At 36.8% G+C, this 19,455-nt stretch overlaps 1 protein-coding gene across 2 annotated transcripts; it reads left to right on the plus strand.

The window, feature by feature from the left end:
• The first annotated feature begins 8,218 nt into the window (after window positions 1-8,218).
• On the plus strand, window positions 8,219-19,352 carry adprhl1.L (ADP-ribosylhydrolase like 1 L homeolog). 2 transcript variants are annotated; one of them, XM_018247162.2, is made up of 7 exons: window positions 8,219-8,515; window positions 13,378-13,542; window positions 14,713-14,838; window positions 16,204-16,344; window positions 16,790-16,917; window positions 17,052-17,184; window positions 18,504-19,352. In XM_018247162.2, the coding sequence occupies exons 1-7, from the start codon at window positions 8,302-8,304 to the stop codon at window positions 18,659-18,661; spliced, it is 1,065 nt and encodes a 354-aa protein (XP_018102651.1). In that variant the 5' UTR covers window positions 8,219-8,301; the 3' UTR covers window positions 18,662-19,352. The 2 variants fall into 2 exon arrangements, with proteins under 2 accessions (XP_018102651.1, XP_018102652.1); XM_018247163.2 differs by having other exon boundaries at window positions 17,052-17,180; window positions 18,504-18,628.
• The last annotated feature ends 103 nt before the right edge of the window (window positions 19,353-19,455 follow it).

Here is a 19,455-nt window from a genome sequence, read left to right on the forward strand (position 1 = left end):
CTTCCTTCCTTTTCTCTCCTTTTTCCCCTTCCTTTTCCCTTTATTTTTCATTAAAATGGATATCCAAACTCATACTATTCCAACTGTATCTTGATATCAGTTTTGGATAATTCAAAATGTTAATAGAAACAGGAACAGGGCAGTTAGACCTCAATGAGTCTAGGTTTTTATTGCATGGTACAGCTTCAGAGCTTACTGTTTGGAATATTGTTACACTGTAAATGAGCATATTCCTTTAATTCAGAATAAGATTCAGTAGGTTTTTGCAAATGGTTTCTGTTTCACTTAAAGGAGAAGGAAAGGTCCAGTTGATGGGGGGGGGGGGTCCCCAAATGATAGGGCACCGCCCAAGCATTGTAATCACTTACCTGATACCCAAGGCTGGTGCTAATATTAGCAGAAAACTGCACCCGCCTGGGGTACTTGTGAGCGATCCTCTTCCTCCCCCTTTTATTTTTAGCTTATCTTTTTTGTTAAAGTACAGCTTTTAACTCTACTCTACATGTGCACTTATTCGAAGAAACAAGGGAAAAAGAGGATTGCCCACTTACAAATACCCCGTGGTGGTGCACTTTTCTGCAAACACCAGCCCGGGGTATCAGGTAAGCGATTACAATCCTGGGGGGTGCCATAATATTTAGCACCCCCCATTGTTGGACCTTTCCTTTTTCTTTGAGATAGTCTGTGTAACTACTAATGCCGGCAAGTTGCCAAATGCTGCTTCCGGTCAGGCTCAGTTTGAACTGTTGACAGCTGTTCCCTGTGGGAGCTTCAGGTCGTCCCTCTACATAAAGCAAAGCACCAGACAGCCATATTTACAGCTATTCATGCTTCTACTGTACCACTTATTTTCCACATGTGCCATAGTATCCCATCACAATGTGCAGCGAGAAAAGCACCTGGCGACCAGAAGAGGGAGATGAAAAAAGGGTGACTCATAAAAAAATTTACAGTCTGTATGACCTTTATTAAACATGATTGAAGCCCTCAGAGCAGGTGCTTTATGTTAATTTGACACTGACAAGTGAAGTAATTGTTCCCAAGTTCTCCCCTGGCCAACTCCATAAAATATAGTCATCAAAGCAGTACAGCCACTCAGAAGAACTTATCTTTCATTGCCAGCCGATTTTACACATGCATGTACACTAGTTTCCAAAGAGCTCTCAGTATTATGCAGTCATAAGTTTCAATTTTGTAGCTAAACCTCCATGAAATAAAGGGAATTGTGTATTTTTTCAGCTCAAACGGGGCGTTAACATGCTTTTTTTTATTTTCTTGTGCTCTAACCTAATATTTTTTGTAAAATATTTAGCAAATTAAAATATTCTTGTTCCCTTTTATAGAAATACTAGGTATAGGTTTTAAATTTGCCTTCCTTTATAAATTTCTTTTTTTTATATGGCAATTCTTCAGAATCGATACTTCTGCTTTGAACAGTGTTACAACACCATATTGTTTCAAAAATAAACATGGAACAGAAGTGGAGATCGGCCCTAAACCACAAAAGTAGACATATCTGGGCCAATCTCTGCTCAGTGTAGCTGCACTCAGGTGGAAGCTGTGTTTGCCATTGCAGCTACAGGGAGATGCTGATTAGAGTGGATCCACTTTTGTCCACCTGATTAAAAATCAGAGGCAGAGAGCAGCGGAGCCAACACTCTGTGTGACCATGTCCTAAAGGTGGCCATACATGTGCAGATCCGCTTGTTTTAAAAGGTTGCCCCGATATGCCCACCTTGAGTGAGAGATATCAGGCTGATGCGATCTTGGATCAGATCACAACAAAGGGGAATGCAGGAGGTCCGTGCAAGGGTTGCATAAACAAACCAATGCAGTCCTCCATCTGAAGGGATTTTTTAATTTGCTCGATTGACATCTGGCTGTTTTGGCCAGATATCAATCGGGGAAGCCCGTAGGAGGCCCCCATACACTGGCCAATAAGCTGCCAACTTAGTCTGCCAGCAGCTTTTATCAGCCTGTGTATGGCCACCTTGAGTTATGATTTTGCACCCTCTAGTGCTCTGGCACTTGCTTCCAGGTCATTGGTAAACTACTCCTTATTTGCACATGTGCAGAGAGATAATCAATTAGGCAGATATTGTGGTGAGCTATATTGTCTTATGCAAAGTCAGTTTACTTGGACAACATAGCCATATAGGGCTTAAAGAGCATTGTTTCCCTGTTCTAGATCTTCCATGCATTCCAGGGCAAAGGAACACAGGAAAATGTGCAGGCCTGCATTTCCATTGTGACTGTACTCATAGGGGGTTATTTATTAAAGGGGCTGTTCACCTTTGAGATAACTTTTAGTATGATGTAGAGAGTGATATTCTGAGATAATTTGCAATTTGTTTTAATTTTTTATTATTGAAGGTTTTTGAGTTATTTAGCTTTTTATTCAGAAGCTCTTCAATTTGCATTTTAAGCAATCTGGTAACTAGGGCCTAAATTATCCTTGCAACCATGCATTGATTTGAATAAGACACTGGAATATGAATAGGAGAGAGTCTGAATAGAAGGATCAGCAATAAAAAATAGCAGTAACAATACATTTGTAGCCTTAAAGGCTGTGCAAAATAAAAAATGTTTCTAATATAGTTAGTTAGCCAAAAATGTAATGTATAAAGGCTGGAGTGATTTGATGTATAACATGTCAGTCAGATCACTACTTCCTGCTTTTCAGCTCTCTTGGTTTACACTGACTGGTTACCCTGGCTACCAGGCAGTAACCAATCAGATACTTGAGGGGGGGGGGCACATGGGTCATATCTGTTGCTTTTGAATCTGAGCTGAATGCTGAGGGTCAATTACAAACTCACTGAACAGAAATGTACCATGTGGCCCCCCCTTCAAGTCGCTGACTAACTCAGAGTTATAGAGCTGAAAAGCAGGAAGTTGGATTCTGGCTGTTTTATTAGACATCTGTTCACACCAGCCTTTATATATTACATTTTTGGCTAACTAACTATATTAGAAACATTTTTTATTTTGCACAGCCTATCTATTTACCAAGGTTTTATTTTCACACTGAACTATTCCTTTAAGGTGGCCATAGACGCAAAGATCCGCTCGTTTGGCGACATCGCCAAACGATCGGATCTTTCACCGATATGCAATTAGCGATCATGGCTATATCGGGGGTAATCTGAATGTTCAGCCTTATGATTCGTACGATAGGATCTGTGCGTCTATGGCCAGCTTAACAGACCATTATGTTTTTTTAGAAGGGGACAATGACACCCGTTTGAAAGCTACAAAGAATCAGAAAAAAAGACAAATAACTTTTAAAAATAACAATGAAAACCAATTGAAAAGTTGATTAGAATTGTTCTATAACATACTAAGGGGTCCATTTACTTAGCTCGAGTGAAGGAATAGAGGAAAAAAACTTCGAATTTCGAATGGTTTTTTTGGCTACTTCGACCATCGAATGGGCTACTTCGACCTTCGACTTCGAACTTCAAATCGAACGATTCGAACTAAAAATTCGATAGTCGACCATTCGATAGTCGAAGTACTGTCTCTTTAAGAAAAAACTTCGACCCCCTAGTTTGCCACCTAAAAGCTACCGAAGGTCCCCATAGGCTTCAGTATCTTTTTTGGGTCGAAGAAAAATCGAACGATTCGAAGGATTTAATCGTTCAATCTAACTATTTGCACTAAATCCTTCGACTTCGATATTCGAAGTCGAAGGATTTAACTTCGATGGTCGAATATCGAGGGTTAATTAAATTTAAATCTGCCCCTAAAAGTTACTTTAAAGGTGAACCAGCCCTTTAAAGTCTGAATGCAAAAAACAAGGGATATATTATATGATGGAAAAAGTCTGAATCCGAAAATCCGGTATCTCAGACCCACTGAGGTTGTACAGTGTATAAGTCAATGACAGAAGTCCTGAAGATATCCTGATCTGCACTGGGTTTTGTACTATAATCCAAAGATTACGGAGCAGATTTATCAAGGGTCAAATTTCGAAGTACAAAAAACTTCGAAATTCGGCCATCGAATTAAAAAACTTCGAATTTGAATATTGAATTCAAAGTTTTTTCAACAAATTTGCCAATCCTGCGGTCGAACAAAAATCGTTCGATCGAACGATTAAATCAAACGTTTGGACCGATTTTTAGCGACCGATCTAAGGATTTCTATTCGACCAAAAAACGTAGAAAAGTGCTCTGGAAGGTCCCCATAGGCTAACATTGCACTTCGGTAGCTTTAATTTGATCATCTTTAAGTATGAAGTCAAAGTTTTTTTTTTAAGAGACAGTACTTCGATTAACCAATGGTCGAATAGTCAAACGATTTTTCGAATCGGAAGTCGAATGGTCGAATATAGCCTATTTGATGGTCAAAGTACCCAAAAATTTACTTCGAACTTTATGAAATTCGAACTTCGAACTTTATGAAATTCGAACCATTCACTCGAGCTTAGTAAATCTGCCCCTACGTGTTAAGTGGGCAAATATCCGAAGATTATGTGGTTTTTCTGCGGAAATCCAAAAAAAAAAACAACTGATTTTTCGGACGGAAAATCCAAAAAATTTGTAGGATACAAATTTTTGGTGTCTATTTTCACGATTTTTTCCTGAACTGGAATATTTCAGGTAAATGTATTGATAAATAAGGGGAAATAACCCGTGCGGATTTGGTCGGAGTATATTTCAGAAAATCATAAGATAAATTCGGATTTTGATAAATAACTCCCATAGTGTTGAACGCAAGTTGCATTTTATTTCCTTCATACTAACTAGATATCTCCTTGCGGTGAAATGCATGAAAGTTCCACTGCAAGGGAACACAGGTAAAAACAACCCAGTGTATAAGAAGAATGCCTTGCATTTAGCTGTAGAAAATGAAGCAGCAGGGCCATTCTGAATAATTCTCATTTTAAAAGCTTATTTACAATATCACTGCAACGAAACAATCTTAGCATATATTCCCTTCCTTTTTAAATATGTGAACGAGAAATATTTACATGTTAATGAATTTAATACTTCTTGCTGTCTGGCTCTTACATATTTCTCAAAACGGAAACAAACGTGCTTAGCTTAACTTTCAAGTGGCATAGATCTTAAAGGTTAAACCTAATTCTTAAGGGTGGTGACCTCCTCCTGCATTTCATGGTAACTAAATACCAGGAAGAAAATTGGATATTTAATTTCCTCTTTTAGTATAATTATTTTCTTACTATTTTTAACTTATTTGGAGACATCAACAAGAATTAAAATCCACCAGAATGCCTTCTAGTTCACTAGTTAATCCCTGGTGATATTACATTTCGTTATTAAGGTCAGAGAAGCTACTGTAGCTAACACATGTTTTTACATAGCACTGTGAGGAAATCAGCATGCTATTATAAATAGGAAAGTCTGCAAATGGTAAAAAAAATACTGTCTTGGAATTCTGTATTATGAACTTGCAGGGAGATCTATTATAACATTACATTATCCACAGAAAAGTGTTGAGATGACAGCTCCAGACTGATGTCTCTTTCTGCTTATCTAATGAACTCCTTCTATGGTGTATGACCTGGCCTCACCTCCCGCAATTGTACAGATGAAGCTGTTTTATCAAGACATTGGACTCACATGACTCACTGGGGGTCATTTATCAACACTGGGCAAAATTGCCCATGTGCAGTTACCCATGGCAACCAATCAAATTGTTACATTGATTGTTCTACTTGCAGCTGCCTGAAAAAAAGACAATTGGTTGCTACTCGTTACTGACCATCGGCAAATATGTCCAGTGTTGATAAATGAGCCAGTGCCTAAGAGGATTCTAAATTACAAAAAGTTATAACCTATTGTAATAGTTATCTTAGAAAATCAAAAGAAACCCCCATATTCAATGACAAAGCCTTAGGTAAGGAGCCATTTTGATGCAGTAAAAGAAGAGGCTGTCATCGAATGAAAAGGTATAGCTGCCCATAATACAGATGTGCAAACAAATTAATGCTTTCCAAAATGTTGCACCAAAGTGGATTGGTCAGGCTAAAGTGATGTTTGACACTTAGGTCAGTGATATGGGGCCATATGTAGGTCAGTCAATAGTGTCCCACAGCTGTAGCCATGTCCTGTCTTTAGCCAATTATTTACTAGCCCAAGTGATATAAAAATGTGAACTAATTAAGCATTGTGGATCCAATGGCGTAGCATAAGAATGAGCAACCAATGTCTGCTCTTGCATTGGCCCTTTAAGAGGTGGAATGACGTCAAGAATTGCAAGTGAACCTACCCATGAGGGTAGATTTCATGTTTGAGAAACAGATCTTAGTACAGGTACAGGTAGGGTAGGGTAGTATGTAATACCTGGAGTTTTCAGGATAAGAGATCTTTCCGTAATTTGGATCTTCATACCTTAAGTCTACTAGAAAATCATGTAAACATTAAATAAACCCAAAAGACTAATAAAGTACAGTACAAGATACTGTTTTATTATTACAGAGAAAAGGCCAATCATTTTTAAAAATTTGGATTAATTTGGATAAAATCGGGTCTAGGGGGAGGCGGCCTTTCCATAAATCTGGATTTCCAGATAATGGATCCCATACCTGTATCAGTTCTCAGAAAGCATCTAAAACTGTGTTAGACTGGCATCCATTGTCAGTGTGATTTGGGCTTCTCTACAATTTTCCGCTCTGGAAGAACAAATGCAGTACTACCAGCATTATATTGTAATGGGAGAAGTAGTTTCTGTTCCCAAGGATAGGCATCCTTTCAGGTGTTTAAAATCGAAATATCCCAGCATCCTTCCATTGGAAACATGCATGCAATAGCAACAGTTTAGTGCAGAAGTTTGTGTGTCACTATTCTCGATTGTTAGTATTTATTTCCTGGCCAGCCTGCAAGTGATTGTCATTTATGTGCGGGTCAGTTGTTTGTATGTATGTACAGTATATTATTATTTATTAAATAAATGCTCTACTTGTGCATACAGCGCTGTACAGTGGAACAAAGCAGGGGTTAGTACAATAATAAAATAATAATAAAAAAACATATAGTTACATTCAAGTATAAGTCATTCACGTGTTAAATAGACAAGATAAAGGAAGTCCCTGTCCCATAGAGCTTACAATCTAAAAGCTACAATCATAAGCCATCTAATGTGCCATGGCCAATTGAAACCACTATGATTTTTGTTGTGATTTTGAGAAAATAATCAGCAAAGGATGCCAAGGCTGCAATTTCCGTGTCAGTTTTCAGATAAAAAGAAAAATATATGTAATAGAAAACTGGCACGCAAAAAAATTCATGTGCAAGTTGTCATATAGATTATACAATAGATTATAAAATAGTTCATAGCATTTACACGACAGTAAATTATCCAGTAAGTTATCCAGGATACTTTTGGATAACGGATCTTTCTGTAATTTGGATCTTCATACCTTAAGTCTACTAGAAAATCATGTAAACATTAAATAAACCCAATAGTTTTGCTTCCAATAAGGATTAATTATATCTTAGTTTGGATCAAGTACAAGGTACTGTTTGGTTATTACAGAAAAAGGGAATCATTTTTACAAATTTGGATTAAAATGGAGTGTATGGGAGACAGCATTTCCAAAATTCAGAGCTCTCTGGATACTGGGTTTCCAGATAACTGATCTCATACCTGTATTGTGGTTTTATTTGAATTGCGACTTTTAATTGTGCTAGTGTAAACTAGGTCCTTCTTTTCTTAAATAAGCAGCAATAGGGTAAGGCCACACAAGGAGATTCAGGGAGATTTTGTCACCTGGCGACTAATCGCCTCGTCTTTTGAGCGACTATCTCCCCAAACTGCCTCAGCGTTTTTCCCCATAGGCTAGAATGAAAAGTCGACCCGCGCTAATGCACACGCGGCGATGCTTTTCTATAGTCGCCCGAAGTTGCCTCACTGAGGCAACTTTGGGCGACTATTGAAAATGCATCGCCCGAATCTCCTCGTGTGGACTAGCCCATATTCTTTAAAAAAAATCAAACACACACACAAAAATATTTTTTTTCTTAATGTACATAATTCTGCATTATCAGCAAAACTATTAAGTGACATCAAACATTTTAATGAGAAAATCTGAAAAAATTAAAGCAGCATTCCAAAAACCTAGCTTCTGAGATGTATACTGATTTCAAATGAGGTTGGTAGAAAAAGCATTAGTAGCTGTGATTAGCCAGTGACTGTCTCAGATAATAATAGCTTTGCCTTTTATAGCAAGTAAGATTACAGGGTTCCTACAAACCATAGTGTGACACTAAAGTTAGACCTGGCTATTCTCAAACAAAAGAGAAGTTGGACCCTCCACAAGCACTTGCCCTCGCCATGGAGAAGTTTAAGGCTGCGATGCTTCTAGCAGGAACAGGGGATGCTTTGGGCTATAAGAACTTTAGTTCAGAAATGTGTGTTTCAGGAGTAAAGATCCAAGAAGAGCTAAAACAACTTGGGGGATTGGAAAACTTGGTTCTGTCAGCTAACAGCTGGCCAGTGAGTAACAATACTCTAATGCACATAGCCACAGCGGAATCACTAGTCTCAGGTAAAACTTCTACTTGATACTTATTTTTTATCTATTTATAATCCTGAAACCCGTTATACAGAAAGACCCATCTCCCATAGAGCAAATAATAATAATTTTTTTGTATTAACAATATATATATATATATATATATATATATATATATATATATATATATATACAGCAAGGAAACTTTTTGTGCCATATTTTGAATACAAATAGTTTTGCATGTTCTACCATTTGTCATAGCGTATAGATACATTTAGCACTTTGATTACTGAGAATTGTTCATAGTTTATTATAGCACAGTGTCTCATTAGGAATTCTAGGAGACGTCACAGGGCATGGATGATAGCAATGAAGCTTAAAACCTAACTTTTATCATTTGCCCTTACATGAGACATTGAAATAAGGGAAGCGGAAACTCAGCAAAGTGATCTAGCAACATAGAAACGTAGTTGTGAAGGCAGCTGATATAAATAGATATAAGCACAATCTAATAAAGCAGTTGTTCCTTTCTCTGTTCAGATTGGGGCTATATTTGGTTGTCACCAGACTTGCATATAGTTTTCTTTTATACTCATTGTCCACAATACAACAAAGATATGTCAACATGGACAGTATGGATGGCAACAGCTGAATGGTGTTTACTAAAATGTGTTGTAAGGTGAAAGATAAGTACATTGGAGTAGAATACAGGATTGGTTGGAGGCTTATTGATTGATATTTCATGTTTAGGGAGCTAGGAGCTTCCAAGTCACATGATAAAACTTGGAGGAGGGCTATTGTTTGATTGGTCAAAGAAGAATTCCAAAATATGGATACAGCACAAAAGTCTTGAAACTCAAAACGATGGGAGGTGATATGAGGGTCTGCAATAAGGACATTGCATTCATAATGTAGAAGACATTTGGTGGAGTATTTTTCAGCTGTAGAAAATAAAATTGTTAGTGGAATGTTGGTTGCTACCAGTAGATTATATAGATATAGTTAAGTAAAAGGATTATTTATGGAAATATTTATGGAAATAAATGAGAGGTCTACCAACAAGGTGAATTATGGATAGGAGATGGCATAGATGGGTAGGGCCTGCTTACAATCAAGGTGGAAAATAAATATGATTGTTACAGCTCTCTTACACTATGAGACATTGGATGAATCAGTGATGTAAAGACAATAAGATTTGGAGAGAACTCAAAAATAAAAGCACAGTAGAATGTTAATCCAAAACAGCACACTTGGGATGTAAGCATTGCTGTTATGTGTTTGACATTGATTGTGATGTTATAGAAGAGATTGGTGTCAAAAAGAAGGGCATCAGAATATTAGAAGTAGACTTTTACCAAGGTTTTTAATTCAAGTACTAAGAGATGGCAGAAAGGCGGGTAGAATAAGCGATCAAAAGAGAAACATCAATTTGAGTAGTATTGGAACATAAATCATGCTGACATCTAAAGAAGCTGATTGGGTTTGCAATTGATGCAATATGTAATGAATCAATACAGGCCTAGATTTGGTCAGGCAATTTGGGTGATTTGCCATTTGATCATGTATGTCATATCAAGGGGGCAGGATTGACAAACCATTTTGTAATCCTTCCATATTGCAGTCCATACTAAAAATGTCACACCCTGGAAAACAACATCTCCTTTATTGTGACGTGGCAGATATACAATGTGCCCATGCACCTTCTTGGTGGATGCACTGGGCATGTAAAAAGAATGCAGTCTCTCATCAACTCCATGGAGACTTTATTTGGGCTGACAGGCCAGATCAACAAAACAATGATATCTGGCCAATCCTGTGTATGGTCACCAATACACATTTGTTTGCCCCATTGTCTGAACAGTTAGATTGCCTTTAGGCTTGCCAGTGTGCTATAACATATGTGTAGATTCAGTAGGTTGAAACAGAAGAGCTGATACCTTTCTAAAATCAACATCCTATTTTTCTAGAAGAGGTGAACTATAATGTCTAAACCCAATATGGATGAATAATAGCAATAATAACATTCTAGCTAGATATTGTTGGGGGGCTGTAAATCATGTGCAAGACATAGTGACAAATGCTTGACATAAAAGTGACTTTGCCCTCTGGCAGAACATTATGTGATGATGAATTCATGTCAGCCTGTATTTTAACCTTCACAAGTAGCTAAAAACTGGTTTCATTGTTTACATTTATCTTCACAGTGGTAGCAAAGAGCTCTAAAAATGCAATTATGCCATTAACATGTTTTACGTGTAAGAAAAACAAACCATTTTGTACAATTCACTGCTGAAAACATAAAGGGTAATTAAGTAGTGTTGAACAGACATAGCACTCATCATCATGCAGGGTCATGACATATACTTAGCATTAAGAGTTGAGTTATCTCGTGTAGCAATGTATATACACATATAGGGAGAGGACAGAATGGAATGTCCTACCTCCTTTGTTTGATAAGTTCTGGCATTTGTTAGTGCCACTGTATAATCCTCAGCCAAGAATGCCCTAAATTTAGCACCAATATTCAGAGGGAATGTTAGCTATCTAAATAAAGCTCAGCCAAGCATAAAAAGATACAGTAGCTCCGATGTATTCATTGTATTTGTCCTTTCTTAAAGGCATTGTTCACTGTTGAATTAACTTTTAGTACGATGTAGAGAGTGATATTCTGAGACAATTTGCAATTGGTTTTTATTTGGGGGTTTTATATGCAGCAGCTCTCCAATTTGCAAGTTCTGCAATCTGATTGCTAAGGTTCAATTTACCCTAGCAACCATGCATTGATTTGAATAAGAGACTGGAACATGAATAAGAGACGGGCTGAATAGTAATAAAAGTAGCAATAGCAATAAATGTGTAGCCGTGCAGAGCTTTCGTTTTTAGATGGGGTCTCATTTGAGAGCTAGAAAGAGTCAGAAGAAGAAGGCAAACAATTCAAAAATAAAATAAATAATGAAGACCAATTGAAAAGTTGCTTAGAATTGGCCATTCTATAACACACTCAAAGTTAACTTAAAGGTGAATCTCCCCTTTAAATAAAATGCATGTTTTGGTTCTTGTAATCAGTCTATTACAATATGAATAAATTCATAACTACATATTCTTGTCATCTAAATACACTAATATATTTAAACTGATATACTTGTCATATGATCTATCCAGCATTTGCCACAGGCGCTACTAACTAAATAACCTGAAATCTAGGATAGGTGTTTCTTTCATACATTTCATACAGGTAGGAGAAAATCCTCCAGGACTAAGTTTGGTAAGTTAAGCTAGTTGTATTTTCCATTTTTTGTCCTGAGGGAAAAGGCTGGAAGGCATTTGTGGATGCAACTGAATTGTAAAGCACTGTATTTACTTACTGTATTTGTATATACTTTATGAATATGGTTCACAAAAGTAAATTGTTATCATTTAAGGCTGTGTGGTTTCAGATGTATTATTGTTTTTCTTTAAACGTTGTGGGAAGATTTGCTTTTATAATGGTAGGCAAGTGGGTTTCTTGTGCAGTGAATAGACAGGGACACAAAAAATGCAGTAAAATATGGCTTTGCTTTTACTTTGAGGAGCTTATATTCATATTGCATAAAAAATATAATAGTCTATCTCACAACTGAGAATGTAGTCTTTCTGACTACCCCAGGGCCTCTCCCAGACTCTGGACCAGACTCAGAGATCCACTGTGTCACCCCTTTAGACACACGGGAGCCCCAAGAGCCATCCAAGGAAGAGCCCATAAGTGTGAGAGCACACCCCTTTTACAGGCAATATCAAGTCTAACCTCAACTGCTACTTAACAGTGTTAGACCAGACAGATGTGTTTTCTAAGCACACTGGGGCAAATTTACTAAAGGGCGAAGTGGCTAACGCTGGCGAAAAATTGCCAGCATTATGTCATTTTGCCACTTCGCTGATTTACAAATGCTTGCGTAAATTTGCTAGCGAAGGAGATGGACTCTGGCGCAACTTTGCACTGTAACGCCAGGCAAATTTTCGCACTGGTGAATGGACATAACTACGCTAATTCACTAAGATGCAGATTTTCCTGAACTTTACCTCTTGCGCCAGACTTGCCTTCGCCACCTAAGACCAGGTGTAGTGCAATAAAGTAGATAGGAGTTCCTCAAAAAAAAAATTTCTAAGCCCCCCAAAAAAACACTGGGGTCTTTTCCTTTATACAGGGCGATAGGCTGAAAAAGAGCGAAAATTCTTTTTGGGGGACCCTCCTTGCCCCCTACATTTGATAACATATGGCACCTAAACTATACTGTGGGCACATGTGTAGGGCATTATAAGAACTCTATATAATTTTATTAAGGTTCCCTGGCCTTGTGTAGTGTAATGTATTTGCTGCAGCATATACGGCCATTGTACTTTAACTGCACGCCATATGCAAAATTGCGAATGCTAGCGTAACTTCGAACTGCTGATCGTATTTTTGCTACCGCAAATTCGCAAGCGTTCTGTACCCTGTGCGCAACTTCGGATCTTCGTGAATTATCGTTGTCCAGGTGAATTTACGCAGGCGAATTCAGCCAGTGCTGGCGAATTTGCACAGGTAAGTAAATTTGCCCCACTGTCACAACATCAATAAACCTGAATCAGTTTGCAAATGTGGGGCTTTGTTGGAGAAATTTTGAAGGTTTTTGGAAGACAATGACAGAAAGGGTAACAGAGATATCAGTAGATTAGCATGCAAGGAGGACTTTGTACTTTACAACATCATAAAGTGTATAGCAGCATTAAAGAGTAATTGATTAGAAATTAAACAAGTTTTGCATTCTAAAACCTATTTATTTTTTTCTAATTTTTCAGGTAAACAAAAATGTTTCAAAATGTTCAGATAAATGTACCATAAAACTCTCTTGCAAAAAAATTCTCTCTTGTTACAGATTACTGGAGTCTAGAAGACCTGTATCGTGACATGGTGAAACGTTATGTTGATGTTGTTGACAAGCTGCAGGGCCGGAGGCCTGATCCAGCAACTATTGAAGGATGTGCACACTTGAAACCAGATAACTACCTGCTTGCTTGGCACACCCCATTCAATGAAAAAGGTTTGGAAGATGCTAAGCCTGGAAACCTATAGATTCTGGCAAAAGGCTGCTGTAACATGTCATAGATGCTTACTATGTTTGAAGCCTGTGGGGGATTGTTTGGGCTTCTGTGTACCATGCCAAGGCTTATTTGGAATCTCAATCTGAACCTGATGTCTGCATGGATTTTTCAGCAGCTTGTATTATGAGCTATCTTCCATAATCTTGTATTCCCTCCCTTGCTAAAAAGCCATCCAACCCCTTCTTAAAGCTATCTAATGTATCAGCCAGTACAACCGATTATGTTTAAATGGAAGACTTTCATACACAATGTTCTTTATTATTTTACAACTCCATTTTATTGGCAGGAAAAAATAGTAATAGATAGTCAAATAAATTTGAAATGAATGTCTATAGACTATTCTACTCATTCACAGAAGATTTAATCGTGTAATTCTCAGCCAAACAAAAACATGTTTGCATTTATTAATCTTAGCATTGTTTTTCCTACAGTGTGTACGTTTTACAGATTTTTTTTTTGTGATCCTGGACAATATATATAGCCCATTTGCCAGTGGAACAAAGATTGCAAGTTTTATAGTTTGCACCTGTGCTCAGTGTATTTAATAAAACTTCTTTCTGCAAAAGTCATTATTTTTGCATCAAACGAATATGCTACTTTTTAAGCAGGCTTCAAAAAATGCGCTAATGTGATGTTTGTTTAATTATGTATGTTACAGTGTAATATATAAATGTGTGTTCTTATAAATGCAATTTTTTTTTTCGATTGTGACTTTACCACATAGGGGAAAATCTAATAAAAGAAAAATTGTATTTGCATAAATAAGAATTTAAAAAAATTACACATTGCAATGTAGTATTATTCTTCAATAATTTTAATTGTGCATTTTTAAGTTTAAGTTTTATTACTTACACAGCGCAGGGGTGAAAACTATAAAATTCAGTCAGTCAGTCTTCCACTGGTCACTAAGTGCTTTCCAAGTTTGCAAAAGTTGTATTCAGTTTGTGCCAAATAATACTTGCTATGCCAAGGAATTTTTTTTTCATTGGAAATACTTTTCCACTAATTTTTATTACATTCCCCCCATTAGACTTCTAATTTTAGAATTTTACTAAACTGCAAAGAGGGTTCTTTAGGGAAGACAACCAGTGACTCTAGTTGTTTCTTAGGTTCAGGATTTGGAGCTGCAACAAAAGCCATGTGTATTGGGATGAAATACTGGAAACCAGGAAGGTTGGAAACATTAATTGAAGTCAGCATTGAAAGTGGGAGAATGACGCATAACCATCCAACAGGTACAACATACAGAAAATATAATCAACAGATCATTTCTATTAACATGTGACCAATAAAAGAATAAAACCACCTTATGAAAATCTATAAATATTTCAGTTGTACATCTTTTACCTTGAGCCACCATATCATAATTGTCTGCGTGCTTGCTCAAGTACAAGTTTATCAAACCCGCTATAGTAAACTGCAATGCAATAGATTGAAATTGAAATGTATTTTGTAACTTTACTTTGGTTTCAGCTTGATATTTTGATTAACTCCTTTCCTCAGAGATGGCTAAACAAAAAAAACAAGTCTTTTCTAACTTGATCCAAAAAAAATTCCATTAAGATAAAAAAAAAATATATTTTTATTGCACTACTGAGGTGTCTGTCATCTGTGTATTTTATAGTATTCTATGTACTAGCGTGGCATTAAGATTCAATATGGTGATTGGTTAAGGTTGATTGAGATTTTCTTACATTACATCCATCATAAATGTATGCAAAGTAAAACTTCAGTGATGACAGAATATCTTGCAGCCAAAAGCTCTTGGTGGGCTAAGTCACCTGCTAAATAGAGAACTACTGGACATGTCACAGTGATGCCTGAGTGGAAAACTAAATAACAAATACTTGAATGAGGCAGGCAGTGAAAGGGATACAGCTGCATACATCGGTGATAATATTGAGATATGCATAAGGTTGATTTACAAGGAGCAAAAGAGCTGAAACTTGGTACAATTGGTGGTGCTTTACAAATAAATACCCACAATTCAAATACTTTGTACTGTTTATTGTACTACTGCAACATGGCAATGGAAAGGGATGAAGTAGGAAAAAGCAACAGTAAGAGCTAAGTATGGAACATGTTTGTGTGCAGCAATGGATTCATCCACATGGAGCCATTACAATATAAAAAAATGCTAGATAAACTCGGGTTTAAGCACTAGTGGCAGTTGATGGTAATTGTCCAACAATGTGGCTCAACAGATTTTGGCACATCATTATATTCACTGATATTCTGGCAGGCCGCAGGCCAGTCTTAACCTGGCTCATAAAACGTGTAAAGCAGTGAAATGTGTAGAGCAATACCCAGAGGTGCTTCTGCCATGAGACAAGGCGAGAACCTTGCCTCAGGCAACCTTTTACCAGATTCACGAAAATTCTACTCCTTGACAGTTTGAGAGCAGACTTTTTATTTTGTAAGGAAATTCTGGGCTTTTAGATTAGGAAAATGCATAGCAAGGGCCGGCAACTATTGGTTTATATAAGACATACCTGTAGAAATTATAACTAAATATAATACCCCCATTATATAGACAAGATGATGTTTTATACATAGAAAGTTTCTTATTTACCATGTTTCTATACTTACAATCTTTCAAGGGTTCCTTGGGTCCCTGTGCACGGCCCTGTTCACTTCCTACGCAATCCAAGAAAAACCACTTGTTCAGTGGGGAAGAGAATTGCTGAAGGTGTTGCCTATGGCTGAAGAGTACTGTAAGAAGACTATTCGGCACATGGCAGGTAAGGGAAAGCCCAAGTAGCAGTAATATTGACTTAGTTGTGATCTCTAAAAGTGTTTATAATATTTTTTTAATTCAAAAACCATGCCGTAATATCATAATATCATAAAATACTTTATAGTACACTGTAGATGTAGATTCAAAGTATTATTTTAATTAGATACAATTCCATAGATCTCAGGGCATTTATAGATGTTTATTTGAATGCCTTTAACATTTGATAGAATACTCTCTCTCTCTCTCTCTCTCTCTCTCTCTCTCTCTATATATATAATTTTTATAAAACATGTTATGGTGTTCTGCAAGTTAATATTAAAAAAAAATTAGGGATCTGTTATACAAGGCTCCATTTTTGACTATTTGTGAGCTCAAACACCATCCTCATCAGATGAAAAGTATTGTTGTGTGCAGTAATCCATAAGCACAAGTTCATTTGTCACTTTTAGAATATCAGGAGCACTGGTTTTATTTTGAAACCAAGTGGCAGTTTTACCTGGAAGAAAGAGAAATTGCCGAAGAGAATGAGAACAAACCTAAATTTCCTGATAAGTACGATGCGGAAGAAAGAGACAAGGTAAACTATAACTATCATCATGTAGTCCTTTCATATTGTAGTTTGAAAGGTAGAAAATGTAGAGATGTAAGGTTATTCAAGTAATACGAATATTATGTAAAGGTGCATTCATTGTGTCCCCACCTACCCCACAGGCATACAGGAAATGGAGCTCAGAGGGAAGAGGGGGAAGAAGAGGACATGATGCCCCTATGATTGCATACGATGCTCTTCTAGGGGCAGGGGGTGACTGGAAAGAACTTTGTAACAGAGCAATGTTTCATGTAGGTACGTGGATGTGTCTGGAAAATCTGATACTTGTAAAGATAAGCTCACTCTAGCAGAAGTCTCTCTATTGCTAGGCTACAAAAGTAACCTAGAGTAACAATATAATATCCAAAAACTGCCTTCAGTTTAATTAGGTAGCTATGAATATGGTCCCCTGTGCAAGCTTTTGTGCTTTCATAATCCCAATGGGTGATTGCAAGTCTGAATAGGCAGCTGGATAAGAAAGTGTCCCGTTACTTTTCATGCCATTCATAAATACTTGACCATGCCACATGACCAGCCATGCACTGATATTTCCAAGTACATTAGTGGGCACAAATGCCTTAATATGAAATAGCATTTTTTATCATTTGCTCTGAATGTGCCAAGCTATTTTTCATTTACTAAACAATAATCATTATGCCACCCCAATAAACCCCTCACTTCCAGTGTTCTTAACTGGAAACAGGTTTAAATGTTTGCCTTTTCCAAAAATATATGATTAATATATTAATATCAGGTATTCTGTTGAAGGTCAGAGATGCATTTAGGCTGTATCTTGATTATGTTTATGATGCAAAGTAGATTCTTTGAAATTAAAGTCGTGAAATCAAACATGTTGATAATGGTCCTAGTGATTATTTTTACTATAAATGACTTGCCGACCCCTTTAAGGGTATGTGATAACTAAGTCTTCTGAAAAAAACTTTCCATCTCAAAAGCAGCAGAAAAAATAGCAAATGGACATCCTGTAATATTTTAGGAAAAAAATGTTCCAATATTAAAATAGAAATAATATTTGGAGGCATGAAGGAAGTGAGAAGGAAGCAGTTGTTTCTTCTTCTTTTTGATACTGCCACAACAGTAAATTAAAGGGGCAATAAATAGGGCTTGTACTTACATTCTTTTTGCCTTATGTACAATCATGGAATATATTAATATATTTGTACCTTTGTTAAGGAAATGGTAAAATTACGCTATAAATGGTCATTGTAATGTAGATAATTAGATTACAGTATTAAAACCCCTTCCTTCACCTTCTGTTGCTGACTATTTTGTTAACAGGAATCCATTCAAGGGTATTAAATATGGCGTAGCTTCAATTTCCCTGCTTGCCCTGTTTAATTCAAGAAAGAACAATTTATTTCTATGATTAAAACAATATTCAAAAACTATGTATAAAGCAAGCTTTATTAATGCTAAATGCTTGTTAAACTTGAGATGGACCAGTTTTTTCATAACAACAACAATAAACAAGTTGTCTTTATGTATATTGTATTCATTTAATGTAATACATTTAATTCTTTACATTTTGATAAATGGTTTCATTTGTGTTTCAGGAGAAGGTGGTGCTACTGGGTCTATAGCAGGGTGTCTGTATGGATTGCTCTATGGTATAAGTAAAGTTCCAAAAAGCTTATACCAGCAGCTTGAGATGAAGGAAAGACTTGAAAACCTTGGCGAGAAGCTCTATCACGTAGCTACAATGGAAAAGTAAAGCAGTTTCTACTATTTCATGTTTCTTATATCTAACTTTCCAACACTATGGACAGTAATCTACTGTGAGTTGCTGTTCTTTTAGACTGTTCTTTTTCAGTCCTAAAGAACTGAAAGATTATTAAACCAATTTGTTTGAAAAATTCACCCAAAGGAAGCAGGGCCGATCCTGCGCATTTTGCCGCCTGAGGCGGGTTTCATTTTGCCGCCCCCTCCCCTTCCCCACGGTACTCACTGTTCCAGACCGGGACGGGGTAGGGGGGGTCCACATCACTAATGCAGAGCGCGCAGTTGCGCGCTCTGCACTAGAAGAGCCGAATTTCCGGGTTGAAAACTTCAGAACACTAATTATTACTCTGGCTACATGATATTGAACTATCACTATAGTAGTTACTTAATAGTGATTGGACGTATGTAATGCTTGTATACTGGTAACTATTTTTGTCTTCTGAAGTGCAACTAGTTTTTACATGTGTCTTTTGTTCACAAATTCTCCAGCTTGTGATGTTTTTGCTTCTGCCTTAAGTGCTTGTACATAACTGAGATTTATATATATATCAGAATTTTGGCACTTTAAACACTCATGAAAAAAAATTAAGGTTAGGTGATGTTCTTACTTAAAAGTGCAAATCAGCACAATCCAATTTCAACTGAATGGAAATGTTTATTCAAAATAAACCTGTTTTCCCTTGTCTATGCTTCCATCTCTTTTAATGCCAGCAAGATAATATTTTTCTCTGTTTCTTCAGTGACAACCATTTACGTTTTAGAACTGACTGTTCTGATATTATTATT

Source organism: Xenopus laevis, chromosome 2L (genome assembly GCF_017654675.1).
Source record: "Xenopus laevis strain J_2021 chromosome 2L, Xenopus_laevis_v10.1, whole genome shotgun sequence".
Taxonomy (NCBI): domain Eukaryota; kingdom Metazoa; phylum Chordata; class Amphibia; order Anura; family Pipidae; genus Xenopus; species Xenopus laevis.

What these genes read in the sequence shown, in the direction of transcription:
- adprhl1.L (XM_018247162.2), top strand. Translation starts at nt 8,302, where the DNA reads ATGGAGAAGTTTAAGGCTGCGATGCTTCTAGCAGGAACAGGGGATGCT. An exon ending in CACCCCATTCAATGAAAAAG is followed by an intron (nt 13,543 to 14,712) that starts GTTTGGAAGATG and finishes GTTGTTTCTTAG; the next exon opens with GTTCAGGATTTGGAGCTGCA. An exon ending in CAGAGCAATGTTTCATGTAG is followed by an intron (nt 17,185 to 18,503) that starts GTACGTGGATGT and finishes TTTGTGTTTCAG; the next exon opens with GAGAAGGTGGTGCTACTGGG.